A 27,990-nucleotide genomic window follows, 5' to 3' on the forward strand; every position below is an offset into this window, starting at 1 on the left:
GTTAAATCCAGTAATGATGTAAATATATGTAAAATTTGTGATTTAACCTTATTGAAATCTGTCAATCTGGTTAGATGATTCACTGTTTAATGCTCAGAATTAAATAGCCCGATTCATCAGTCGGTTTCACTTCGTGGAAACCGTCTGACCTCAGAGCATTAGGATATAATATCGTACCGTGAGGATATCGTATTGTGAGACTTGGATATCATTACACCTAGGGCTGGGCGATACGGAGCAAAAAATATATCTGGATATATTTTATTATATCTCTATATACGATATATATCTCGATCTGTCCAGGAAAAATAACCCCCAAAACTACAGCAAAAAACAAATATGCCAAATTCCACATTTTGTTACTGAAGTGGTGGTAGAAGTGGCAGCAGTTCATGTAGGAACAAAGTGCTTCTGCCACATTTAAAGTTACGAAAAAATCCTTGATCACATAAATAATAATTTAACTGTAAAATAAAATAAATAATACATATTTCCTTCTTTTCAGTCAGAAATAAAACAACTCAACCCATGCTCATCTTTGCATTAACCGTACAATAACCTTGAGCTCCTTCAGCAGAGGAAGTTCAGTTCATGAGGTTCCTTATTTTAGCACACATGTTCCTCAAAAGTGTAAGGAGCGCTGAGGTTTCCCACAATCCACTGCAGATCAAACCCAATGTTTCCAAACACTGTTGTACAAGTTACACTGCAGCAGATTATTGATTAAAATCTTCTGCATAAATATTCTTTACAACATTTAAAGCATAACGACTTTAGAGCCACATCAGCCCATTTGAGATTATAATGTGTTTAATGCAGTTTTGCGCACATGTGTTTATGTTTTACAGAAATGAAACTTAAAACCACATGACTCATTTGCATAAACATCATGCTCCTTGTGTCGCTAATGTGGTTCAGCTTCTTTCAGACTAAAGGACACGACTCAGTGGAATATGTGTGTTTTCTCTGTGAGGATGTGCTGCTGATGGTCTTGTCTGTAAATGGTGGAAAAGGTTCGTGGTGCTTGAAACTTTTCACTGGCACCAACTTTCGGTGTTCACGGTGGTAGTGAGGAGTGAATGAGACACAAGCAGCAAAATCAGGGAGGTGGGGGCGCACGGAGGCAAAAGAAGGCAAGAAGAGAAGGCAAAACAAGCGAAATCGGCGAAAATCAGAATTGAATATAAGCATTATATCTATACATCATACCATATGTCAGAATCCATATCGAGTTTAAAAAATATCTTGATATATTTAAAATATCGCAATATCGCCCACTCCTAGTTACACCCCTACCAGTTAAGATTGAGTATCGTCCAAAAGCACAGATGGGTCCGGTCAAGCGGTAACGGAGGAAAAAGGGGCAGATTTTTTACATTCAAATGTCTCTTATTCAGAAACTAGAGGGACTATTGAAATAAGTAAAGTATCAGAATGTAGGAAAGAGTTAACACTCCAACAGGGTCAAGTTAAACCTGTGATATTCTTTCAAGTTGTTGACAAAAAATTTTAAAACTCATGTCGGTAACGGAGGGAATGAAATATGCAGCACTTTTGGGCAATAAATCCAAACAGTGATAACTCTTGGTTCTCACTTACATATCCTTAACAAACTGGTTTGAATATTTGCTTCATATAGTTTTCTACCATATGGTACAAGATTAGGTTGAAAAACCTCTTACTTTTTGAGTCATGAGATTTTTTATTAAGAAAGGTCATGGTAACGGAGGGAAAATTGTGCAAACAAGTAGAAGGTGCAGGATTTTACATAATTTGTCAACTTTTTTCTTCTGAATACTTTAATATTACTTCAAAATGAAAGGAAACTATTTCTATAAAATATGTCAGTCCTTCCAAGCTAATTTTTATCATTTTTAAATAATTTTTTTTTTTGAAAAATCATGTACCTTCATTCAGTTCACAGTTCAAAGATCGAATAACACAAGATATGATGAAATATATCAATTTATTTACATGATTTTCAGGTCTTTGAAATTTGGGAAATAATTTTTGTTCCATGTTTCGTACATGGTCTGTTTAAAACATATGTAACTTTAGAACCAAAAAGGTAAACAGTTTCATAAACTAGAGTACATATGTATCTGTTCAATACATTTTTATATCAGATGCATTAACTTGAATTTTTGGCCTTGCTGTTTACTTCTGCTTGACTGAGCCCAGATACCATTTGGCTGATTTCGCTGTAATGAAAGAGTAAACCCTGTCATCGCTGTTTTTGTTTTCCTCTCCTCAGATGATGAAGCGCTTTTCTTTCTCCCAGCGGAGCAAAGAGAGAGAGCCCATCCGAAGGCTCCACCCCGTCGGGCCCAAACTCCGCCGCTCCCTCCCCTCAGGTGGAGAACAAAGTCTTCAACATGCTTCGCAAACACAGCCTCAAACAACCGCCCGGAACCCCGCCTCCAGACCCGCCCTCCGCCCCCGCGTCCGCCCCGCCGGCCAAACGCGCCTGCATCCCCGAGCTCGTGCCCAAAACCTTCCCCGCCCACCTCCAGCTGCCCCCCGTCATCGCCCCCAACGCGCCCCAAACGCGAGAGCTGGAGCTGGAGCTGCAACGACGCAATACCGGAGATTTTGGATTTTCGCTGCGCAGGACGACCATGTTGGATCGTAGTCCGGACGGAGGCGTGTACCGGAGGGTGGTCCATTTCGCCGAACCTGGAGCGGGCACCAAGGATCTGGCGTTGGGTTTGGTTCCCGGAGACAGGCTCGTGGAGATCAACGGGAGAAACGTGGAGAATAAAAGCAGGGATGAGATCGTGGAGATGATTCGGCAAAGTGGAGATACCGTCAGGCTCAAAGTGCAGCCGATTCTGGAGCTGAGCGAGCTGAGCCGATGCTGGTTAAGGAATACGGAAGGGCTACGGAGAGACGAAAGACAGGTGAGTAAATTACAGTATTTTTTTACGCTAAAATGTTGATACGATGTGATTTTCGGGTGTTTTTATAAAGAGAAGGTTGGCGAATGCAAAATTTCATGATGATTTCTTTGTTTGTGGAATATTTTGTCTATAAAATCAAGCGTAACATTTATTTTCTTGGCTTTTTAGTTGTTTGGTGGATGGATAAGTTGATTTGCATAACTTTGTTGAGTTTGTAAAGAGCTTTCTGCAATGAATCCGTGTATCATTCGTTCATTCGTTTTTCAAAATAAAACCAAAAAATAGAAAAACGAAAAATTTACTATTTTCTTCGTTATTTATCCCCATAACAAAAATTAAAAACGGATAATGATTCGTTTTTTCAGATTTCGATTTTGTGTTTACTTGAGTAATGGAAAGATGCGATGCCGGACTGAACCAGGACTCAACCAGGTCTGAACCAGGACTGAACCAGGACTGAACCAGGACTGAACCAGGACTGAACCAGGACTGAACCAGGACAGAACCAGGACTGATCCCTGGGCTAAAACAGAACTGAATCAGGTCTAAACCAGGACTGAACCGGGACTGAACCGGGACTAAACCAGGTCTGGTCCCAGTCATAGTTCCAGTCCCAGTCTCTGTCCCAGTCTGGTCCCGGTCTGGTCCTGGTCTGGCCTCGGCCTCAGTCCTGATCACCCGACAATGTATGAAGGTGCACCTCTGGGCCCGTCCCGACACTCAGTCCTGGTTTGGTCCTGGTTCAGTCCTGGTTTAGACCTGCTTTAGTCCTGTTTTTGTCCTGGTTCAGTCTTGGTTCAGTCCGTATTTAGCGCAAAAGTCCGGCGTTGCAGTTTAAGTCACAAAAACGGGAAACAATTTATTCTGTTGTTCATTTAAACACAAAATCGAAAACTGAAAAATCTAATCGTTTTCCACTTTTTCATTTTTTTAATTTTTTCGTTTTATTTTGAAAAACAAATAAACGAACGATACACGGATTCATTTGCTTTAGACCTGTTTTAGTCTTGGTTTATGCTGGCTTTATCCCTAGGTTTAAATTTTTTGGGGTGATATATTGGTTTCAGTATCGGTATCGGCCTTTATTGATTGATTTTTTGACGATTTTGAACAGACTAATAAGTGTCAATGGAAATAGAAGAGAGTTATTTGGCTGTGCCTTTACACAAACATATAACAAACTATTTTATATGCCAGATAAATACATTTGTGTTTTGATTTTTACAGAAGTGGAAAGTTAATTTGACCTCGCTATGGATTTTAAAAGCTAAATATCGAAATTTTGGAGATTATGGGTCATTGGCAACAACAGTAGGCCAAATATCGGATATCGGTGTCCATTTCGATCTCGTTTAGTCCTGCTCTTTTGCAAATTGTATATCTGCGTTGAAACATGTGGCCCACAAAAGATGCATTTAGCTCTGAGCCGTGTCTTTATTCTGTCATTATTTGCTGGTTTCCGAGAGCAGAATGAGTTTCTGTTTGGATTCGTGACAAAAATACTTGAGAGCCTGATCATATTTGTAATGGTTTCGTGCAAGTATTCGTGTGGAGTCGTTTGAAGTTTTGTGGTATTCTTCACTGGATAAACCCGTGACGCATTTTTAAGTTATGCAACAAAACGAGAGTGAATCCCAGAGTCCCGAGTCTTTGTATTTGCGGTTTTCAGGTCCTAGATTGTGAGCACGTTTTACTCTCAGATGAGGGTTAAAGGTCATATGATAACATTGTACGTGAGCCTGATATTTTCAAAAGTATTTAAAAAAATGTGTGATTAATACGGATGGAACAAGACAAGACAAGATTTTTACATAATTCATAGATAAATTTCACGATTCAGGTTCCAATTTATTCCAATTATTTGTGTTTCCATTCTAGTTCTGCTTTTTGGAAAGGTAAGAGCTGGAACTTGCCAAGTATTTGACCTGTATAAACGTTTATTAATAAATATTGTTGTGCTAGATTTATAAATGTCATTAATTATCACTATCATTGCAAAAACAACTATTTTATTCTCTATAAATTGTTTCAGCCGATCCATTCTTCTTTAGTATTTTCTTTAGTTTTTATTCCATCCTCAGCATTTCCTTCACTTGTTGCCCTGGTTTAGTCCTGATTTAGTCCTGGTTTAGTCTGTTTAGTCCTTTAGTCTCTGTTTAGTCCTCTGGTTAGGTTCCCTGTTTTAGTCCTGGTTTAGTCCTGATTTAGTTCAGGTTTAGTCTTGGTTTTGTCTCTTTTAGTCCTCTTGTTTAGTCCTCTGGTTTAGCCCTGGTTTAGTGCTGATTTAGCCCAGGTTTAGTCCTGGTTTAGTCTCCGTTTACTCCTCTTGTTTAGTCCTCTGGTTTAACCCTGATTTAGTCTCTGTTTAGTCTCCTCTTAGTCACCGTTTAGTCTCTGTTTAGTCCTCTGGTTAGGTCCCCTGGTTTAGTCCTGATTTAGTCCAGGTTTAATCTTGGTTTATTCTTGTTTGGTCTCTTTTAGTCCTCTTGTTTAGTCCTCTGGTTTAGTCCTGATTTAGTCCTGGTTTAGCCCTGATTTAGTCCTAGTTTAGTCCTGGTTTAGCCCTGGTTTAATCCTAGTTTAGTCCTGGTTTAGTCTCTGTTTAGTCCTCAGGTTTAGTCCTGGTTCCGTCCTGGTTTAGTCCTCTGGTTTAGTCCTCTGGTTTAGTCCAGTTTAGTCCAGATTTAGTCCAGGTTTAGTCCAGGTTTAGTCCAGGTTTAGTCCAGGTTTAGTCCTGGTTTAGTCCTGGTTGAGTCCTGTTTTAGCCCTGGTTCTTCATACAACAAAACCTGTAATTGGGATAAAATGAATATATTTAATTTATTTAATAATATATTTGATTTCTTTTCACTTTTTTTCAATTTTCACTCTTTACTGCTTCTACAAAAACTGAACTAAAAGAAATAACATCTGCACTGCACCGGCCTTTAAACCGTTATAAAGCACTTATGTAACAATAAAGATAGTTTTTTTATGAGACAAGAGCAGGAAGGAAAACGAAGTGAGTTAGCTGAAGGTTTTTTTTTTTTTGTATTTACATGTAAAAAATCAGATTAAACAAGTTAAATCTGACTTTACGTATATACAGTATTATTTCTTCTGTATAAATAGTCGTTTTGGCATGAGTTCTCTTTGCAGGTGTAGTCTTGTGAGGGCAGTTTGATCAGGCTGCTTCTCATTTCTCCTTCCTCGCCTCCTTCTCCTTGATTCCTCTCCTCAGTTCTGCAGGAAACGGGTGAGGAAGTCCCGCCCAGAGGAGACAAAGCGAGGAGAGAGGATATAAACCTCACACTGAGACCAATAAAGTTTGATTCTTTTATCTGATGTCTGAAGCCTCGCTCGGGTTTACTCCTTCCTTCCGTGGTTTTCTTTTTTTTTGGGACGCTACAGCTGAAAAACGAAGGATTCAAGGAAAAGGAAGCGAGACAGAGTAGTTTTGAGAGCTTTTTTAACCACGTATTGACTTTTCTGTTAACCACTAACGCGAGTCCACGTGACCACGGTGAATCAATGTCTGAATCCGTGCAGTTATAAATAGACTGTTTCATAATATTTGTCATTGAAAACGAGTGAACTTGGACTGCAGGGGTGTTGGGATCTGCTTTGTCCTCTTACATAATATTGACTCGGGGCAAAGGGTTGAGTTACTGGCTTTGAGCTAAACACATTTTCAATTTTTTTTTATTTTTTTATGAACCTGCAAAATGTAGACACTTGAAATATTCCCTGAAATATTTAAGTTACAACTTGCAACTAAAACGTTTTGGTATTTGAACATAAATGGACCGACATTAAAAGCTGAAAATGTTTGTGAAAATTATAACTAAAACTTGTCCTGGTTTAGTCCTGGTTTAGTGCTGGTTTAGACCTGGTTTAGTTTACAATTTTACATATGTTGACTCTGCAAACAAATTAATTATTAGAAATTATGTTTAGTCCTGCTTCAGTCCTGGTTTAGTTCTAGATTAAACCTGGTCGAGTCCAGGTTTAGTTTTGCCTTAGTGCCATTCTAGTCCTTCTTTAGTCCTGTTTTATTTCCATTGTAGTCCTGGTTTAGTTCTGGTTTAATCCTGGTTGAGCCCTGGTTTGGTCCTAGTTTAGTCCTGGTTTAGACCTTGTTCAGCCCTGGTTCAGCCCTGGTTTAGACCTGGTTTAGACCTAGTTTAGAACTGTTTTAGACCTGGTTTAGTCCTGGTTTAGTTTGGGTTCTTGTGGACAGATGGCAGTACTGTCTGCCCTGATTTAGGCCTGGTTTAGTCCTAGTTTACTCCCGATTCACCTGGTCCTTGTTCAGCCCTGGTTTAAACCTGGTTTTAGTCCTGGTTCAGCCCTAGTTTATTCCTGGTTTTATTCCTGATTTAGAACTAGTTTAGCCATGGATTAGTCCTCGTTTAGTCCTTGTTTAATCCTGGTTTAGTCCTGGTTTAGACCTGGTTTAGTCTGGTTTAGTCTTGGTTCAACCCTGGTTTAGTCTGGTTCCTGGTTTAGCCCTGGTTTAGTTTGGTTCAACCCTGGTTTAGTCCTGGTTAGTCCTGGTTCAGTCCTGGTTCAGCCCTGGTTTAGTCTTGGTTCAGCCCTGGTTCAGTCCTGGTTTTAGCCCTGGTTTAGTCTTGGTTCAGCCCTGGTTCAGTCCTGGTTCAGTCCTGGTTTAGCCCTGGTTTAGTCTTGGTTCAGCCCTGGTTCAGCCTGGTTCAGCCCTGGTTCAGCCCTGGTTCAGTCCTGGTTTAGTCCTGGTTTAGTCCTGGTTTAGTCTGGTTTAGTCCTGGTTGTCCTGTTTAGCCCTGTTTTAGCCCTGGTTTAGTCCTGGTTTAGTCCTGGTTTAGCCCTGGTTTAGTCCTGTTTTAGCCCTGTTTAGTCCTGTTTTAGCCCTGGTTTAGCCCTGGTTTTAGTCCTGGTTTCCTGGTTTAGCCCTGGTTTAGACCTGGTTAGTCCTGTTTTAGCCCTGTTTTAGTCCTGTTTTAGCCCTGGTTTAGTCCTGGTTTAGTTCCTGGTTTAGTCCTGTTTTAGTCCTGGTTTAGTTCTGGTTTAGCCTGGTTTAGTCCTGGTTTAGCCCTGGTTTAGTCCTGGTTTAGTCCTGGTTTAGTCCTGGTTTAGCCCTGGTTTAGTCCTGGTTTAGTCCTGGTTTAGTCCTGGTTTAGCCCTGGTTTAGTCCTGGTTTAGTCCTGGTTTAGTCCTGTTTTAGCCCTGTTTTAGTCCTGTTTTAGCCCTGGTTTAGTCCTGGTTTAGTTCTGGTTTAGTCCTGTTTTAGTCCTGGTTTAGTCCTGGTTTAGTCCTGGTTTAGCCCTGTTTAGTCCTGGTTTAGCCCTGGTTTAGCCCTGGTTTAGTCCTGGTTTAGTCCTGGTTTAGCCCTGGTTTAGTCCTGGTTTAGTCCTGTTTTAGTCCTGGTTTTAGTGTTTTAGTCCTGGTTTAGTCCTGGTTTAGTCCTGGTTTAGTCCTGGTTTTAGTCCTGTTTTAGCCCTGGTTTAGCCCTGGTTTAGTCCTGTTTTAGCCCTGGTTTAGACCTGGTTTAGACCTGGTTTAGTCCTGGTTCTTGTGGACAGATGGCGGTCCTGTCTGCTCTGTTGTTGAACTGGCTTCTGTTCTTTGACCTCGTGACTCGGGTTAAAACGGCTCTTTTCTCTCTTTCACTTTGAGCCTTTGTGTCCCGGACGTTTACTGGAAACTCACTTTGTCCCTGGATTTAACGGGAAGAACATGACTCCTGCCCAAGCCTTTCTGTGTGGAGTTTGCATGTTCTGCCTGTGTCTGGGTTTGAATAGGTCCAGGACAAAGGTTTTTCTGAGTCCGCGTCATATGTCTGTGATCTCTCAAACGTTAAAGCTCCAGGACACGGGGGTTTATTATTCTAAGACTGACATTTATGTTCTGGTTTAGTGCCGGTTTAGACTTGGTTTAGTCCTGCTTTAGATCTGCTTTAGTCTGGTTTTAAGCCCTTTTTAGTTCAGGGTTAGTCTTGATGTATTCCTGGTTTAGTCTTGCTTTATTCCAGATTTAGTCCTGGTTTAGTCCTGGTTTAATCCTGGTTTAGTCCTGGTGTACTTCTACTTTTGTCCCGTTTTAGTTCAGGTTTAATTTAGGTTTAGTCCAGGTTTAGTTCTGGTGTATTTCTGGTTTAGCCCCAGTTTAGTCGGTCTAGCCCTGGTTTAGTCCCAGTGTAGTCCTGGTTTAGTCCCGGTTTAATGCTTGTTTAGTCCTGGTGTAGTCCTGGTTTAGGGCTGGTTTAGTCTTGCTTTAGTCCAGGTTTAGCCCCAGTTTAGTCTCTGTTTAGTCCTGGTTTAATTCTAGTTTAGTCCTGGTGTAGTTCTGGTGTAGTTCTGGTGTAGTCCTGGTGTAGTCTTGGTGTAGTTTTGGTGTAGTCCTGGTGTAGTTCTGGTGTAGTCCTGGTGTAGTCCTGGTGTAGTCCTGGTGTAGTCCTGGTGTAGCCCCGGTTTAGACTATTTAGTCCGTCTTAATCCAGGTTTAGTTCTGGTGTAGTCCTGGTGTAGTCCTGGTTTAGCCCCAGTTTAGTCTCTGTTTAGTCCTGGTTTAATTCTAGTTTAGTCCTGGCGTAGACCTGGTTTAATTCTAGTTTAGTCCTGGCGTAGTCCTGGCGTAGTCCTGTTGTAGTCCTGTCCTGGCGTAGTCCTGTTGTAGTCCTGTGTAGTCCTGGTGTAGTCCTGGTGTAGTCCTGGCGTAGTCCTGGTGTAGTCCTGGTGTAGTCCTGGTGTAGTCCTGGCGTAGTCCTGGTGTAGTCCTGGTGTAGTCCTGGTGTAGTCCTGGCGTAGTCCTGGTGTAGTCCTGGTGTAAATCCTGGTGTAATCTTGGTGTAATCTTGGTGTAGTCCTGGTGTAGTCCTGGCGTAGACCTGGTTTAATTCTAGTTTTGTCCTGGTGTAGTCCTGGTTTAGTCCTGGTTTAATTCTAGTTTTGTCCTGGTGTAGTCCTGGTTTAGTTCTGATTTAGTGCCACTTTAGACCCAGTTGATTAAAGTCATTGAATTGAACAGTCCTGGTTTCGTCCTGTGGTTTAGACCTGGTTTAATTCTGGTTTAGTCCCAGTTTATCCCTTGTTTATCCTTGGTTTAGCCTCAGTTTAGCCTCAGTTTACCCCTGGCTTAGTCCTTGTTTAGTCCTCTGGTTTAGTCCTGTGGTTTAGTCCCGGTTTATCCTCAGTTTATCCCTGTTTTGGTGTGAAATGTGTACATGTTTTTAAATGTTGACATTACCGACCTCTGACTCATTCCCTCTAAGGCGACGTCCATCTTGTTTTATTTTTAAATATCCTGTCTCTCCATCGCTCACGAGAACGGACCCCCTTCCTCTGTCTCTTATTGTTTTCAGTTTGTACAATGTAATGATGTTTCCGGAAATGTCATATGGAAAAATACAAAAACATCTTTAGATTTTAAGCTGTAAAACAAATCGAAAATCAGATACTAGTTTTCATATCAAAACTAGATCCTCATTTGAGCAGAAATTTATACTTAGTCTTCTTGCTTAGTCCTCTTGTTTAGTCCTGGTTTATTGCTGATTTAGTCCTGGTTTAGTGTCTGTTTAGTCTTCTTGCTTAGTCTTCTGGTTTAGTCCTGGTTTAGCCCTTGTTTAGTCCTCGTTTAGTCCCAGTTTAGACCCATGATTTAGCCCTGATTTAGTCTCTGTTTATTTGTTTAGTCCTTGTTTAGTCCTTGTTTAGTCACTGTTTAGTCCTCTTGCTTAGTCCTGGTTTAGTCTCAGTTTAGTCCTCTTGCTTAGTCCTCTTGTTTAGTCCTTGTTTAGCCTCTGTTTAGTCCTCTTATTTAGTCCTCTGGTTTAGTCCCAGTTTAGTCCCCTTGTTTTACCCTGATTTATTGCTGATTTAGTCCTGGTTTAGTCTCTGTTTAGTCTTCTTGCTTAGTGCTCTGGTTTAGTCCTGGTTTAGCCCTTGTTTAGTCCTCGTTTAGTGCCCTGATTTGGTCCTGGTTTAGTCTGTTTAGTCCTCTTGTTTAGTCTTGGCTTTGTCCTAGTTTAGACCTTGTTTAGTCCTCATTTAGTCCCAGTTTAGTCCCCCAGTTTAGCTCTGGTTTAGTCAAGGTTTAGTCCTGGTTTAACCCTGATTTAGTCCTGGTTTAATCCTGGTTTAGTACTAGTTTTCTCCTTGTGTATACCTTGTTTAGTGCTCGTTTGGTCCTGGTTTAGTCCTGGTTTAGTCCAGGTTTAGTTCGTTTCCAGGTTTAGTCCTGTTTAGTCCTGGTTTAGTCCCTTAGTCCGTTTTTAGTTTAGTCCCGGTTTAGTCCCGGTTTAGTCCTGGTGTAGCTCTCGTTAAGTCCTCGTTTAGCCCTGGTTTAGTCTCGGTTTAGTCCTGTTTTAAAAAGAGTTTGAAATTTCATTATCGTGACGTAGACATAATCCATTTTATCACTCACAAAAACGATCCGACTCGACTCTTTTGTATTTCAATTCCTTTAATTTCTCATCCAAATTCCTTACGCTACAAAAACGAGTTATATTTACGGCGCTGGAGCTTTTCTTGTGTGCCCTCAGTGCTCCCTGTTAACTTTGGCACAGTTTCTATTATTTCAGGAAGCAATTCCCACTTCCACTGGTATTGATGCAAGCAGCTCCTACAGCTTCCTCACAAACTCAACTCCTGATAAAAAAGTCTTTACGCAATCTCTTTAAACACGACCTGAAGTTTTTTTTTTATGGATTTAAAGCCCCGATGTTACACTATTACACAATTTTCTGATCAATTTTATAACGTTAAATCATCAAAAACAGACCTGGAGTTGTGTTTTGTTTCATTCACACAAGTTTAATGCACAAAACTTGCATATTTAAACAGAGTTATTCTCGCAAATACACCAAAAACGCTTTGTTCCACCTTGTGATGTCGTATGGTAATACAGAAAAATGCTCGAAAATGTTTTTAAACTCCTTACGTCTTCATTAGACAGATCATTTGGACAATTTTTAAACCGGAATTCGATTAATCAATCAGTCAAACTTTATTTATAGAGCCGTTTACAACACTCAAGGTAACATACAAAATACAAAATAAAACATTCAAAAATATTAAACTGTGAAATAAAACTAATTGTGTAAAGTGTCACTACATTACGAAGGTTACGTTTACTCTGAAACGAATTACTGAATCACCGTATCGGAAACGATTTGCGTCCACACACGTTGTTTCTGTGTCTGCAAGTCTTCCTTATCCACACAGCTTTGCGCACATTTGTTTACGTTTTACAGAAATGAAACTTAAAACTACATGGATAATTTGCATAAAGTAAGCGCGCTCAAAAAAACAGCTCGCTTCTTGTGCCCTGACACGGTTCTGCTTCTGTCGGACTAAAGGACACGACTCAGTGGAATATGAGTGTTCTTTCTGTGACAGAGGGGTGTTCTGCTGATGGTGAGTCTGTTCTGTGTTTGTATCGCGTTGGAGATGGTCGATTATACGTCTGCAGGTCATACACACAGACCTATAGAACTACACTTCGCCCTTTAACGCGAAACCGCCTGAAACTTTAGTAAGTTGCGGCAGCCGATTTCGAGATGAGGAAGACAGCAGGTGTAAAAACAGTCTTTTTGTGGACCGTGTACTAGCAAGTAATTCTAGCTACGCTGTTTCCCGTTTGTCTATTGTGTGTTTAAACTGTTTTCCACAATATGGCAGATGTCACAAACCCAGCAAATCAGGAAGCCGCAAATCACAGTGACGTGGTCCAGTAATAACGGCAACTAGAGCTCCTACGTCAGTGTATCAATGTTTTCAGGCGTCCACACAGTGCCGGTAGAATTCAAGGTCTTTATTAATAAAATATAGATTTTCGTAGGGGGTCAATATTCTATAGGGGGGGTCAACGTACTATAATAGGATTCTGACCCGGGGTCAAATACTATATGGTATGTTGACCCCGGGGTCACCTCACCGCTTGGTAGAGGTGCGCGGATGGGCTACTTTTCCATTTGCATCCACAGTTTTTGACCAGTTTTCAAAACCGCACCTGCCCGCCATCCGCTCGGTCTCCTCCCAGTTGCTCCGAGTTCAGAGTTTTTTATTTTGAGTAGTGAAACCGCCACCCGCCCGAATTTAATTAAAATTTTATTTTCGTCACACCATCCGCGCATCTCTACCGCGGGGTCAAAATCCTATACCATACCTGATCAGATCTGTGCTCAGATGAATTCGTGGGAGCTGACGGCACCAGATCGTTCCGTCTCTGGAGCCGTTTTCCATCGGATTAGTGTGGACGAACGCTGCATCCACAATGAAAACGACTCGAATACATGCTACTGTGGATGGGGCCTAAGTGTTCTTTCAATCCTGACTCAAAACGATCATCTGTAAAAATAATATAATCCAGCATGTTGACTGCAGCACGTGAGTGACGTGACTCTGGGGGTGCGTTCAGGGGCAGTATAGCGTCACAGATGCAGACAAATTACAAATTAATAAATACTGATGCAGCATCACATATTAGGACATTTATCTGTTTGTAAATTAGATTAAATGGACATAATATAGAGAGTCTAAGCTTTATAATGAAGTATAACATGCCCACGTGGACTATTGGCTGATATCGGCAGGTTTAGGCCGATCGCCGATATGTCTCCAAGTGCCCATTTTGGCCAACTAATATCTGCCTCGGTCGTGCCCTAAAAACAAACCTGATTGAACGGTTCTGAGTTTAAAATGAAACACAGTGGAGGCATTGGTGTCCTAAATTTACAGTACAGAGAGAACCGATCTGGATTCCAGGCATGAAAACGTCCATGCCAGCGTCTGTACCATAAATAAAAGTTTAGTCTGTAGATTTAAAAAATGTGCATTGTCTGGGTAACACGTGTGTTCCTACAGCAAATCCTCTACTGCTTCTGTGTCGTAGAGTTCTCATGTTGTAAACCACGACGAGAGGGAGGTACAGACTTAAAGGTGCATTGTGTAACTTTTCGGTTGGGGGTCTGTCACCTTTTTATTTTCTTTTTTCTTACATTTATTCAATTACAGGTGGTTTTATAACTCAAAAATACCTAGAGAAACAGAAAAACTTTCCACAAATCTGACCTGTAACTTGGTCTGGTTTGGTCTTCATGAAGATGGACAAAAAAGAGAGACAAAAAAGACAAAAGTTACACAATGTGCCTTTAATTGGGTGTATTTTATGGCGTATTAAATCACCACGTTACCTTTTATTGCTTCGAAAATGCAATATGCGGCAAAAACAATGGATTAAATAAAATATTACATTTGTTTTCGTTTTGGTTTTGTCGAGTTTCCCTTTCCCTTTCCTGCCCTCTTTAACTACTAGCATGTTAACCGTTAATTTCCTGATTCTCGGACAGTAATTGGATGCATTCAGTACACAGTGGACTTACTCTGACCTCAAGACCTGCTTATACACGAGACGCACTTTGCTCAAAAACACAGCTGCACTTGTGACTCAGGCTGGACTTTCCTCTCCTCGTCCAGGGTCCAGGTCCTTCACAAACAGGAGCACTCAGAACAATCACGGCGGCGTCTCTTTGGACGCTGGTATTTGAAGAATCTGCGTTGGAACAAATAGTCCGCTTCCGTCGCTCTCCTGCGGGACCTCCTCAAAACACAGGGAGGAAGGAGGATTTAACACCAACGTCTGCTCATTTCAGGCCAAACAATTCAAGAAGAATGTACACATTTTGTCGGTTTAGTCAGCGTTTAAAGCAGAACTAAGTAAGTTCCAGCGATAGAGCTCCACCTGCAGCTTCCTTTATGCGAATAAACTTTCAGTGAAGAGACTCGAGCTCTCTTCGGGTCGATGTCCGCCATATTGCAAGGCTGGTTTTCTGCCCAGAGACACCACCAAAATACATATACCATATTTTCCGGACTATCGCTTGAAATGTATTTTATAAAATCAGAGACCAGGAACCGACATTTCCTGTTGAAAGTCATGTTCTAGTAAAAACAATAGAACAAGAGAAGAACAGACTGTTAACGTCACATATGAACAGTTCTTCAGATAAACTATAGCATAAACAACAGAACAGAACAAGTTTAACAAACTCTCCATCTCACTCCAAATCACTAAATCCATTCAGTTCTTCATCCTCGGTGTCACTTCTGAGCAACTCCACGACTTCCAGAGGTAAACAGAGCGCCTCTTCCTCCTCTGTGTCGCTGTCGTTAGACTCAGCATCAGTTCCAGTTAGAATTATTCCGGTCTTTCTGAATCCCGACAGGATGGTTTTGGTGTCACTTTGTCGATCCAAAGTTTCATGGTACACCCTCCTGGTTGCCGTGAAGTTGTGTTCTCCATCCCTGCTTTCCACCAGTCCCTCACTCTAAACTTTCTTTCTGCTGCTCGATTATCGTTTTTGCCGCATATGCAGTAGAGTCAACTGACAGTGGTACAGGAGGAACAGGAGCAGCAGATACTGACACACAAGAGTAGAACCTCTCGACGCTTCATTGTGAACATTTTAATGCATAAGTCGCAGGAAACCACACACCCAAACCATGAAAGAAAGTGCCACTTATAGTTCGGAAAATATAGTACATTTAACAATATATTTAATACATATAATATGACAGTACATACATTTAACAATCGCATGAATTGACAAAGACATTTATTGGGGTAAAATATTACATAGTTCTGCTTTAAAATCAATATTTACTTAACGAGCCAAATTTTTAACATGTCTAGGAGCAATTCCTGAATTATCCATCGAACCTGCAGGGTCCACCACCTGCTCGTCTCAATAGAGATCAGGTCGTGGTTCTGCCTTGAATGTGGGCATAAAATTAAATCTCCATGGAGACGAGCAGGTCAGATCTTTGGAGAGGCGATCCCACTCACAGTAAGAGTTAATGCTTTTCAAGATACTGTTTTTTAAAAAGATTTGACTAAATGTAAGATGGATAAGTTTAATGCCAAAACATGAAAAGTTCTAGGCAAGGAAATAATAGATAAACCATTTGTGGACTTTAAATAATGAACATTATTAACACATAAACAATATAACACATAATAGGAGCCATTTGAAATTACCAAGATGCCCAATTCTGGTGGACAACAGGCTAAAGCCACAAAATCTTGACTTTAACAATTTTCTACTACTTAACATTGATCTCTATTCTTTAATAACATTTGAGTTTTTTTGGTTCATTACTAAACTAATAAAATAATAAGATTTCAGAGCATGTTTGCTGATGTCTAAACTACACGGTTGGTGAGACCATATAGAGGCTGGAGATTCTTTTCACTGTGTACGTCCAAAAATACATAAATGAACGTCCCATAGGTATAGAGCCATTATACAGTGACCCATACTGTACAAGGAAAACATGGAAAAGTGGGCAGACACCAGTCACTAGATTAGAAATCCCATAGACTCTGCGTATACCACAAACCACAGCCAAATTTAACAAGTCAGATGTGTGTTTTCATTGGATTTACGCATTTGGAAACATTCAGTGGTTATGTCAGTATGTAGAAGTGTAGTCGACGAAAGAGATTCTTGGTCGACTAAGGGCGCACTTACACTTTACAACCATGCTGAAGTACAGGTAGCCCTTAAAGCAGGGATCACCAAACTTTTTTCTTCGGGGGGCCACATTTTTGCTCCTGACTGTGAAGGAGGCCGGGGTCCAGCTGGTCGTATAACAGAATTGTTTGACTCTGACGACGCAGATTATATTCTTTGAAAACCGCCGCACTTTCTTTACATATCAGACAAACTGCACGGTCCTTATGCTAAACAAAAAAATAATCATTCGTCCACTGTTCTTTGAAAACTCTGCGCACTCTGTCAACTTTTCGTACTTTAACACGAGTCTTTTTGCTGTGCTGAAAGGTTATGGAGGATTTTTTTTGTTTTTGTTTCAAATTGTCAATGAAAGTTTAAAATACCATTACAGAGCTGCAGCAGCCTTGTAATTATGATGACCAAAAAAAAAAAAAAAAAAATGAAAATCTATCAACTGTGAATGTAGTGAGGCCAGATAAACATCAGCCAATAGATAACAAGGCTACCTCATTTTCTATTGGCTGTTAGGTTGTCAGTCAAACTCCCTGCGTTTCTAGGATAACTATGCAGCGGTTCTTAGAGGTTTGCACAAAGTTTGTTGCGATGTCGGACGAGAATCCACGACCTGTTCTTGGAGATTCCTTTAAGCGATTGTGCGACTAAAGCAGAAAAAGGGTCTAAAAACTGAGGTGTCGGTCTCAAAATTATTTCTAGAGGGAGCTGCGGAGGAGGAAGGTGGTGTCACGCATGCACAACATTTGAAAAAGGACTGTCGCTGTATTTCTCGTTCCTTAAAAAATCCTCTATACAACCTACTACTGAACTCTGCACGTGCGTTGACTGTCACTGTTTGATCTTGAGCTTGTCAGGTGACGAAAAGTCTTCGACAAATGTAAATATATCATATAATTATTTAAATATGAATAGAAATACTTCATATAAATATACATTTTATTGGAAAAATCAACAAAATACAAGATGCAGACGTGTTATTATTTGCCAAAATTTGACAACTTTTGAGGATTGCCTCATAAGGCCAGTTCAAGTGGTCGGGTCGAGAAGGGCAGGGGGGCTGGTCAAAGGGGTGTGGAGGGCCGGAGTTGGACCATGGGCCTTAGTTTGATGACCCCTGCCTTAAAGTGTGGTGCATTTGTCCAGTGTGAGCGCAGTTGTACGGTTGGAAAAGGTGGGCCAAAGCACGGCACTGTTGCTCGTGTACTTGCATACGCATAACTTCAGTATACACTACCGGTCAAAAGTTTTAGAACATCCTCATTTTTCCAGTTATTTATTGAAATTCAAGTCGTGCAAGTCCAATGAAGAGCTTGAAATGGTACAAAGGTAAGAACTGAACAGCCAGAGGTAAAAAAAAAAAAAGATAAAAAATACAAAACAAAAGTCCAAGCTCTGCCAAAACTACCTCAGGAAAAAAGAAAAAGATGGTGAAGCTTGAAAACTTGGAGTGTCCAGCTGCACAGTCTCCAGACTTAAACCCCATCGAGCTGGTTTTGGGATGAACTGGAGAGAAAAGTAAAAGCCAAGCGACCTACACATTTATGGGAACTTCTGCAGCAGACTTGGGAAGAACTTTCTGAAAAATATTTGATTTTTATTGTAAAAACAACGAGCCAGGAGCCTGTTGAGCTGTTATATCTGCCAAAGGTGGACACTTTCATGAATTAAAAGTTTAGAATACTTTTTGGTCAACAGTAAACAGTAAAAAACTGGAAAAAGTGTAGTGTTCTAAAACTTTTGACCGGTAGTGGTTAATCCGTGCTTACCTTCACTAAGGACTGTGAACGGCGACAGAAGTTTTGTAGCATCGTCTCCGGCTGTCCTCACTCCTCTGCGCTGTTTTTGATTTAGAGGAGTGCGCATCACAGTATTACACATATCCGCCTCACTATTTCATATTTCATGCCGCTTGACTTCTTTTTCTGCTTGAGCGATCGCTCTGCTGCGCGACATGTAAACAAACAGAGCTCTGTGCTGGGGCTCGGTTCGGCTGTGCAGGTGTGAGTGCGGGACATAGAACCGTACGTAATCGAGCTTAAGCACGGCACGGTTCAAAAGTCGCAGTGTGAGTGCGCCCTGAAACGTGTCCTGACGTGCCACAGTCAGAATGCCTGTTTTTCTGGGTATTTTTAAGCTATAAAACCACTTGTAATTGAATAAATGTAAGGTAGAGCTGTTTAATGTCACACTGTGGAACATCCCAGGTGGAGCAGTGACATATCTAGAGAAACAAAAAGTTACATAGTGCAACTTTAAACCTGTAATTTTGTGCACTGGGAGTTTAAGCCATAAAGATTAATATAAGAGATTTATGGAGCCAATCCTTAATGAATAATAGGGGTGTAACAATATCCAAGTCTCACGAAACGATATTGTCATGGTATGAACTTCACGGTACGATATTTATTGCGATATCGTGGTAAAGCTCACAATTGATGGGGAGGTTCACGATTAGGGACGTAACAATATCCAAATCTGTCAGTACGATATTTTCACGATATACATCTCACGGTATGATATTTATTGTCATATTTTGTGGATGCAAATATGCGACTTTTTCCTCTTAAAATGCCTTGACAAGACTTAATCTAAAGAACTAAGACTTAAAAGTGTTAGAACTGTTATTTCTTTTTGTCGTCTACACTGAAATGTAGATTTTTTTTAGCTATTGCTGCACCATAACTATTCATTTAAGCAAAAGGACTTGTAATTTGATGTATTGTGATGGTCCACGATATTATTGTGAGAACTTTGACGATACAATATCACGATATTTTGGTTATTGTTACATCCCTAATAAATAATAAGTTTCAACATCTTCCATAGAGTTATTTTGGTACGTTGCAGCAGATGTCATCAACATTTCTTAAGGGTGTGATGCTAACTGTCGGCACTGCCCTCTCTGAAGATCTATAATTCAAATTAGACTTTTAGCTTTGTTTTAACTAGGGCCCGACTGATATATTATTACAGGCACTTGGAAACATATCAGCGATCGGCCTAAATCTTGCCAAAGCTTAGACTCTCTACATTATGTTCATTTAATCTAATTTACAGATAAATGTTCTAATATGTTGTTCCGTGTCAGTATTTATCTGCAGAGTAATTTGTGTCCGTACTGTCCCTGAACACACCCCCAGAGTCACGTCACTCACGTGTTTTTTTTTTACACCCGCAGATATAGGTCCAAACACTTAGATTATATTTTTTTTATGGACAGTTGTTTTGAGTCTGGATTAAAAGGACATTTATTAGTGCAGACTTGTGATCTGAGAGGAGCCTGTGTGAGCGCTGAGTGTTGGAAATGTATGTTTTGAAGCTTGTTTTCGTTCTTTCTCATTGGTCTCATTGGTTCGCATTTGGTTTGTTTTCTGAGCTGTGAATAGAGTAATGAATGATCGACATTTATGCATATAATTACCATGGCATGTACGCATTTACGGCTTTAGGCTGATAGCTGTAGTTTACTTTCTTTACTGGCTAGAATGTGATGGAAAAATGCCATTAGTCCGACCTACTGTCTGTAAATATGACGCAAAGAGGCAGAATAACAATAAATGTTGCCTAAATAAACCCAATTTAAAATCCACTAGAGCCAAACCTAAGTTTTTTTTAAACAATTCAAGATTTACAGTGAATTTTTACATCACTAAATTTATTGGCAAATATATCGGCAGCTCCAACTCCCATTTTATTGGTATGATATCGGCCGCAACAAAATCCGTATCGTTCGGGCTCTAGTTTTAACACAGTCTGACCAAAAAAGGTTACTTGAGGTGAGATGTTTTGTGCTGGTTAAACAAGTCTCTTTAAAATAACATTACAGTTTGACTCACACTCACGTTTTTTTATTTAAACAGCACATTTTCAGGAGGCTATGATCAGTACCAGCCTTCATGGCTCTGTTTAGTTTGATTTTCAGCAATATTGTAAGTTTTCAGACAATATTAAAACTTTTTGACAGTGTTTACTAATGTAGAACACCTCCAACAAACACGGTGTCCCTGCGAAGTATCAATGAGCGTTTGCCATCCTTCTGAAAATATGTCATGATTAAATTATAAACCGTGAGCTCCGCCTCTCTCCTCTCTCAGCAGGAGTTGTAGAGTTGTAGTTCGGATCGGGACGAGTCTCGGTGAGGAATGTTAAATGACGAGTTGTGAGAATGCGGTGAGTCACTGGCGCAGAGCTCAGATGTTTCAACGAGCCTTGTGTTCAGACTTCGGACCTGCTGCTATTAATATCACGGCTCGCTCCGGCCTCTGTGCGCCTGTCAAAACTGTCACTTACTATGACAGATCTGCATTTCTGATTTGGGAAGGGACGAGATCTCTTACCTAGATTAATCGCAGTTTGAATGCATGCATTCACGTCATCTTATGGTTTCAATTTGTTACTAAGTGTGTTTATTTTGACTTTTCATCATCATCTGAAATGCTCTCTTGCCCAGTCTATTACAATTTACTCTCAGCATCTAACATTTACTGTACCCCCCATCCGTAAAGAAGCAGGTCAGAGGTCTTTTTTCTTTCTATTACTTCTTGGCTCCTTTAGAATGGCTCTGTTGTCTTATCTGAAAACTGACTGTCATTGTTGTTGATTCTGTTAACTCTGTGTTTATGTTAATTACTGGAAAGTCATATTTCATATCATACGTATTTCAATTAAAAACATAGTTAAGACCTTCCAAAAAATGATTCTGAATTTCTGAGCAAATTCTGTAGCTTTCTAATTTTCTTGTTCACACCTATACTATGAGACACTGCAGTGACTTTTATCTTCCCTTGTGCAGAACTTCAGAGGACCGACCCTCTGGAATAATTTAGCAAATACTCTCAAATCAATTTCTTCACTGGACTATTTTAAAAGACAATTAAGACAAACATTCATTTGTAATGATATTTAATATTTGAACTACTGAAAGTCAGCTTGTCTGTTCATGACTGTTGTGATAAAATCATGTTTATAGGGGAGGTGATCTTATAAGACCAATAAGGTCTTCTCATTCTCTCCTGCACAGTCATTTCTGTTTTCATCTGTTCAAAATGTTGTTTTTAATATATGTGCAAATAAAATCTATCTTTCTAATCTATCTTGTGTATAGGGAACCAGCTGGAAAGTCTCCCTGAATTGTTCTCTATCTATCTATCTATCTATCTATCTATCTATCTATCTACCTATATACATGTTAAAAAACACAAAAAACTTAAAAAAAAAATAAAATCATTTTATATATATATATATATATATATATATATATATATATTATATATATATATATATATATATATATATATATATTGTACATACGCAAGTTGCAATATATCTCAACACATTTGTCCTCAAAGTGATTCTGAATGATTTTTCAATAAATTCTGTAGCTTTTCTTCCCAAATTAACAGTTACAGATGCTATACGACATGGAAAAGAAGAACAAATTATTTAAAATTGTTACGAACTGGCTCAGTGTTCGAACAAGAGGGAGTCTAGAAATGTATAAAAATAGTACAAAAATAGATTTTTAAAAACGAGGTGCTAACAGAGTTGTGGCCGCATGGTGGAGAGGAGGGAAGATACCCGTAACAAAAATACGATATCACAGAAAACTTCTGTGAGCAAATGAGGATTATATTGATATTACCTACTGAAAAAAAATGTGTGTCGCTTCAGGAAGATCCGTAAAATGACACAAACAAGGCCCGAAGTTTGGTCTCGCTACATTCACATTTCATTTTATTATGATATAGAAGCTGATTTTCTAATTCAATACATCACAGCGCATGACGTGCATACAATAACTTTTATGGGCAATTTTGTTACAAAGATTTAATAATCCATTTATTTTTTGTTGTTTTGGTTGTGTTTGGTCCTTGCTGTAAGCCAGACTACATTAGGCTGTTCTTATGTTAACAAGTCTATTGTTTTTGGTCGTCTTGCAGTTCCTGTGTTAAATGTTATTTAGAAAGTAAAGTTTATTGATCTTGGAAAAAGTGTATTTGCATTTTTAATCCATTGTCATTATATTAGTTGAAAATGGTCTCAAAATGTCAATATTATCGTTTATCGCAATCATTTCTTGGTGAATTAGTCGTCCAGCAAATTTTGTTATTGTTACAGGCCTAGTGCTCTTTAAAATGGCCTCTCCTTTCTGGTCAGACTACAGACGGGCGTGGCTAACCTTCTAACTGTAGTGGTCCAAGTAGGAAGTGAACATGGACGCACTTTCGGCTCCATCGACTCTGGCTCCAGTTCACTTTGTATTGAAAAAACGTTGCCCTCTCTCTGTAACTCCAGCTGTCAAACTCCTCATTTTGGTCTTAAAATGCTCATTTTATAAAATCCTGGTGTTTTTGTTTTGCTATTTTGTCCTTAAATCAATAGTCTATAGTCTACACTGTATAGGTCTGAGTCTAGTCTTTACCTCTCTAAACAGCTGCTGTAATTTAATAAACTTACAGAGCAAACTAATTGGGCAGATAGCTGACACGTCTTAGCGTTTTCACACGAGGATTAACTTAGTCCGATGTTAAAGAAGCCAGTTACCCAAACACAGGTCTAAGCCTCTCCGGGCCTGCACCATCGGCCCAATCAGAGCCGGGGCAGATCCAGAGCTGTTAATGGGACGTCCTGCTGAGAGATAATCCTCTGGCTTCTCCAGATCCACACATAATCCAGTGTTAAATCAACTGAAAGACGCTGTAGTTTAACTGTAGTAGTTTAAACAAGTAAAGCCTATGTGTGATTACCGTTTTCAGTTTCGATTAGGGGTGGGACCAAACACAATTTCCACAAGATTTTTATTATTTATTCAGTATTTTACCAGGTAAGTCAGTTAGTTCTTATTTACAATGACGACCTGGGAAAGAGGCAGCACAAAACAAAAGCACAAACAGAAAACACTCACACATCAACTATAACATGAAACAGTGAATAGAGATATAAGACAGTGAAACATTTGCAGATTGAAGATATAAAGGTGTTAAAAGCATATACAATAATCCTGTAAAATTCTTTGGGTGGAGTTTTTAAAAGTCGACAGAGGTAAAAACGAACTAAAATGAGATGAGATGGGAGATATGGTCCACGAGATTGAGACACATTGAGATTTTAACATAATTCCTAATATATACATTTCGGTTTAGATTCAGTTTCCAATTTTGACCTCACAGCTTTTTATTTGTTTGATTTCATATTTTTGTTTACATTCTAGTACTACTTTTTGGAACTTAAAACCACTTACCATCCACCCGCCCGCTGGCGGGCGATTTTCCAATAAAAAATGTTCACTCTGTATATTCACCTTCATTATTGTTTTCACTACTGGCATGCCATACATCGTTTGAAAGCTTAATTTATCAATAAAACAACCATATCATTCATTTTATGCCGTACAACGAGCCCAAAACGCTATAACTTCAAAATTCACATCATAAACAAATAATAAGATACGCGTTTCTTACCTTTGAGCCGGTTCCGGTCCAAAATGCATTCAATCCATGAAAAGTTGTACTCAATAAATCCGTAATAATCCACAGAAAAAGAATATCAAGTTGTTTTTCCAAAAAATAATTCCATGTGGGTAAATAATCCAGAAAATCGTCGTCCATATGAGTGGATGAATCCGTGAATGAAAATATTATGTCTCTTCTCCGCCTCTTCTCCCGCTCTCACTTCCCTTTCTCTCCCGCTCTTGGGTACGCTTGTTTTCCTCACACTCTTAGCTTCAAAATGAGACCCTCCCCGCTGTTGTCGGTGCCGGGGTTTAGGTGGGATAAGCCGCTGAAGAAGCTAACGCACTCACGTACTTCCTGGCTTTACGCACACGTCATCAGTTTGTTTACGTCATCAGTTTGTTTACGTCATCAGTTTGTTTCAGTCATTGGATCTTCCAGAAAGTGATTGACATATTGTTTTCAAACGGTGGGTGGGACATTCAGATAGTATTGGAAACGGGAGCTGTGTTTATAAGCGCAGCAGAGAGACCATGAGTGAGACACAGGGAGCAGTGCGGGAGGTGCCATTGAGTGCAGAACTGCCACTTGGAAGACAATTTTGGCTACTTTTAGTTTTTTTCTTGAGAAAACATGCCTAAAGCTCAGAAGAATTAGTATTATAATAATAACATTATTATTATTATTATATTATTATTATTATTTTGGCACTAATTTGGCAATCTTGTGCCGAATTGTCATTTTGTATACACAAAGGCTCACAGCATCAAAACCCTTTGTCCTAGAGATCTGAAATTCTACACAGTTGTTCCCAACAACTTGAACAATGAGTGTAGTGAGTCACAAATGCCTAGTATGAAGTATGACCAAGCTAAGGCCTTTATTTTTTTTCAATTGTTTTTTCGAAGCAAAAAAAATATATATTTTTTTCAATTTTAATTGACTGTACTGTAGGTTAGGCAGCACTCACAGTCTTCATGTACATATCTACAGAAACTAGAAGGCCTAAGCTTTAAAATGGTGCCTCTCACAAGCATGTGGGTTCTAAGGTTTTCTTTTAATAAGCTATGGCATTTGGGTATGTAGTGCTATTGTGCACACGCCAAAATTAGGTGGATGGTAACAGGTTAAAGAGTTACAGAGATGTAGTTTATCAACACGTATTCCTTTTCTGTCCAATCTAAGGGCCTGTGGGTAAAAATGACAAAATATTTTATTGGAAGTGCCTTTCCTTTAGACGGTGACAGCGTTTTTGGGGTTTAAAACACAAAAATCTGAAACCACACTCCAATGCGGTAGCCAGGCTGGAGCCACCTAGTGCCTCCACTCAATTTCATTTCTCTCCAGCAACTAGATCAGGAATCAAAATACACTAGACGGTTTGCAAAAACCCCGGAAGTGCGAGTCCGTGCACCAGCCAATCAGCGAAGAGTCATACATTCTGTGTTTACAACATTTCCCGAGATCAAGGATTTAAAGCCGGAATAAAGAGAATGTTTGGTGAATTTTATCAAGGGGAAAGACGTTATTGCCCTTCTTCCTGCGGGATCTGGGAAAAACTTAATATACCAGTTAGTCCTTTTAGCGGTGCATTACATACGTCACAACCAAATAGCAGCGATTGGTTAAATAAAAAACTACCCGCCTACCGTCGAGCGAACGAATCCTAACACTGCAAGGTTAGATGTTTTTTATGAAGTGAAACCGACTGAATCAGGCTATCAGAGCGGTTGAACAAAGGTTGAATCTACACTGCCCAAGACGCAAAACTCTGGTCAAATCTGCTCACGTCGCACATGCGTTTACGTCACGTATGTCACCACCGAGCACACACTTTTACGTCACCGTATACACGCAGATTTCCTCCCGAAAACACTTGTCTAAACTCAGAATGAAAAGTGACTATGCGACCAAATTTTTGCATCTTTTGTTCAGACATCATCATATAAACGTATCCTCAATGTGAACACTTGGAAAAAAAATCACACGAAATCATTTTTCTCTTGTGTGTGCACGATCTTGTGGCACGAGATCTTGTCCCATCCCTGGTTACTATGCTTTGTCAGTTGTTGAGGAATATGAAAACAACATAAAAACATTAAAGGGCTTTTGGAGATGTAGACAAAATAATAACAAAGGATTACTCAAACATGTGTGAATGAAACAAAACACGACTCCAGGTCTGTTTTTGAGGAGGTAACAGCATTATAACATGACTTAAACCTCACAAGAGTCAATTTTGCGTAATATAGAACCTTAGGACTTTAAATATTGTAGAGTAGACGTATTTTCCAGTAGTGTTATCACAATATTCAAATTTCCACCTATTTGGATACTCAGTACTCTAACAATTATAGCGATTCTGATACTTCCGATTAAAAAAATGCCAAATTTGACTAATAGAATGCAATTTTCAACACAAAATAATAGCACTTTCTTTCACATTTAAAACAGCCAAAGCTTACCAGAGTCCTGAACAACATTTACAGTGGAATAAAAACCTACAATAAGCAAAACAAACAGTAATTATCATATTAATTACTTGTTTGCTTTGCCAGCAGGGTGTCTCTTCGTAACTCTGGACAAATGCCAAAAAGAAAAAGTGCATTTTGAGCAAGGATTGAAAGTGACTCTGCAGTTGTTATGTGCAAAGGCAAAGGCACGAGGTCTTATTTTTGATCAAGCTCTTTCAGGAAAGGTAAAATTTTGTCCTATTTATGTGACTTTTTAGTATCAATACTTGCACAAATCAGTTTGTAGTTTTGATATTAGTTTTAATATGTGATTTTCAGTACTCAGTTTTGATCACCCTATTCAGTATCCACCAGTTATGTTATGTTAGTTTAATAGGCTCTATTCACGCTTAGCGGAAGACGTCTGGAAACATGCGGATGACGACTTCTGATGTAGTTACCGACAGAGTTACTATCGTCAACAGAGCCCAAAGGAAGTCGTCTCCCGGTTTTGCGATGCAAGCGTGAGTAGAGCCCATTGAGACTACAGTGTGTCATAAACTGGCACTACAAATACAGTCTTGATATAAATAAAAATAAGCTATATTCTTCTATTGCTTTGTCAAGGGACAGTTCAGAATTTTGGACATAGGACCTCATTTCCTAGTGAGCCAGAGCGTTGGAGACGTGTGGAGACACTTTTTAAAATATTCCATCTAGTCCTTGTATTTGGAGAGGTCGCTGGTGCTAGACTAGTGCATGTCAGTGGCACTGTTGGGCAAGTTACTTTAAAACTGTAATGTGTTATTTATGACTTGTTACTGTCATTTCAAAGTAATTTGTTAACATTACAATATTACTGTATTTAAAATGTAAGGCATTACACGACTATTGCAGCACTTTTAAGTTACTCTCACCAAAACTAACTGTGAAGATGCTGAACTTTTGCGCCGTATATGGACTGAACCAGGACTGAACCGAGGACTGAACCAGGACTAAACCACGTCTAAACCAGAACTTAACCAAAACTGAGCTAGAGCTGAACCTAGACTGAACCTAGACTGAACCTGGACTGAACCAGGACTAAACCAGGACTAAACCAGGACTAAAACCAGGACTAAACCAGGACTAAACCAGGACTAATCTTGGACTAGAACTTGGGTGCGATCGGGCATCAGCTGTGATTAGCTCCGTGGAGCGCAGAGTTCTGTGCCTGTCCTTTCGCTCGCGATCACGGTCTACACGGGCGTACCTCCGCCATTTCACTGCTGCTGATATCGCCGTGATTTTAGCGAATTGTATGAAGAAAAACGAAAAAACCCACCACTTCAATCCAGGTTAAAAACGCATTGTAACGCACTTTACTGACATTTGTACCGAGTAAAATATAAAAAAAAATTTCGCTGTAATGCCGAACATTACTGTGTAACAGCAAAAAGCAACGCATTACAGTGATTTGTTACTTTTATAACATGTTACTCCCAACACTGGTCAATGGTCATAGTTATCCTGCCACTAAAAACAGTCTTACCCACTCCGCAAATCCCTCAAAGAAAATCTATTATTACTCCAGACTGTCGATGTAAATGTCTGTGTCTGTGTAGAATAATTTTAGAAGTAAAACCAACTTTGCATTTGAAGGATTTATGTCTGAGCAGCAGCAGTGAGTTGTTCTTCTTGATAGAAAGCTCGGCAGCGGC

General features: G+C 39.7%; 1 protein-coding gene across 1 annotated transcript in view; it reads left to right on the top strand.

Moving 5' to 3' along the window:
* LOC110172745 (unconventional myosin-XVIIIa-like) overlaps positions 1-27,990 on the top strand; it is a 297,696-nt gene that overhangs the window by 529 nt on the left and 269,177 nt on the right. Inside the window, 2 exon segments of the mRNA XM_055166713.1 lie at positions 2,255-2,293; positions 2,295-2,900. Of these exon segments, the coding sequence (XP_055022688.1) occupies positions 2,255-2,293; positions 2,295-2,900 (645 nt within the window).

Source organism: Boleophthalmus pectinirostris, unplaced genomic scaffold (genome assembly GCF_026225935.1).
Source record: "Boleophthalmus pectinirostris isolate CB_2022bp ecotype Guang Dong unplaced genomic scaffold, ASM2622593v1 HiC_scaffold_9, whole genome shotgun sequence".
Classification (NCBI taxonomy): domain Eukaryota; kingdom Metazoa; phylum Chordata; class Actinopteri; order Gobiiformes; family Gobiidae; genus Boleophthalmus; species Boleophthalmus pectinirostris.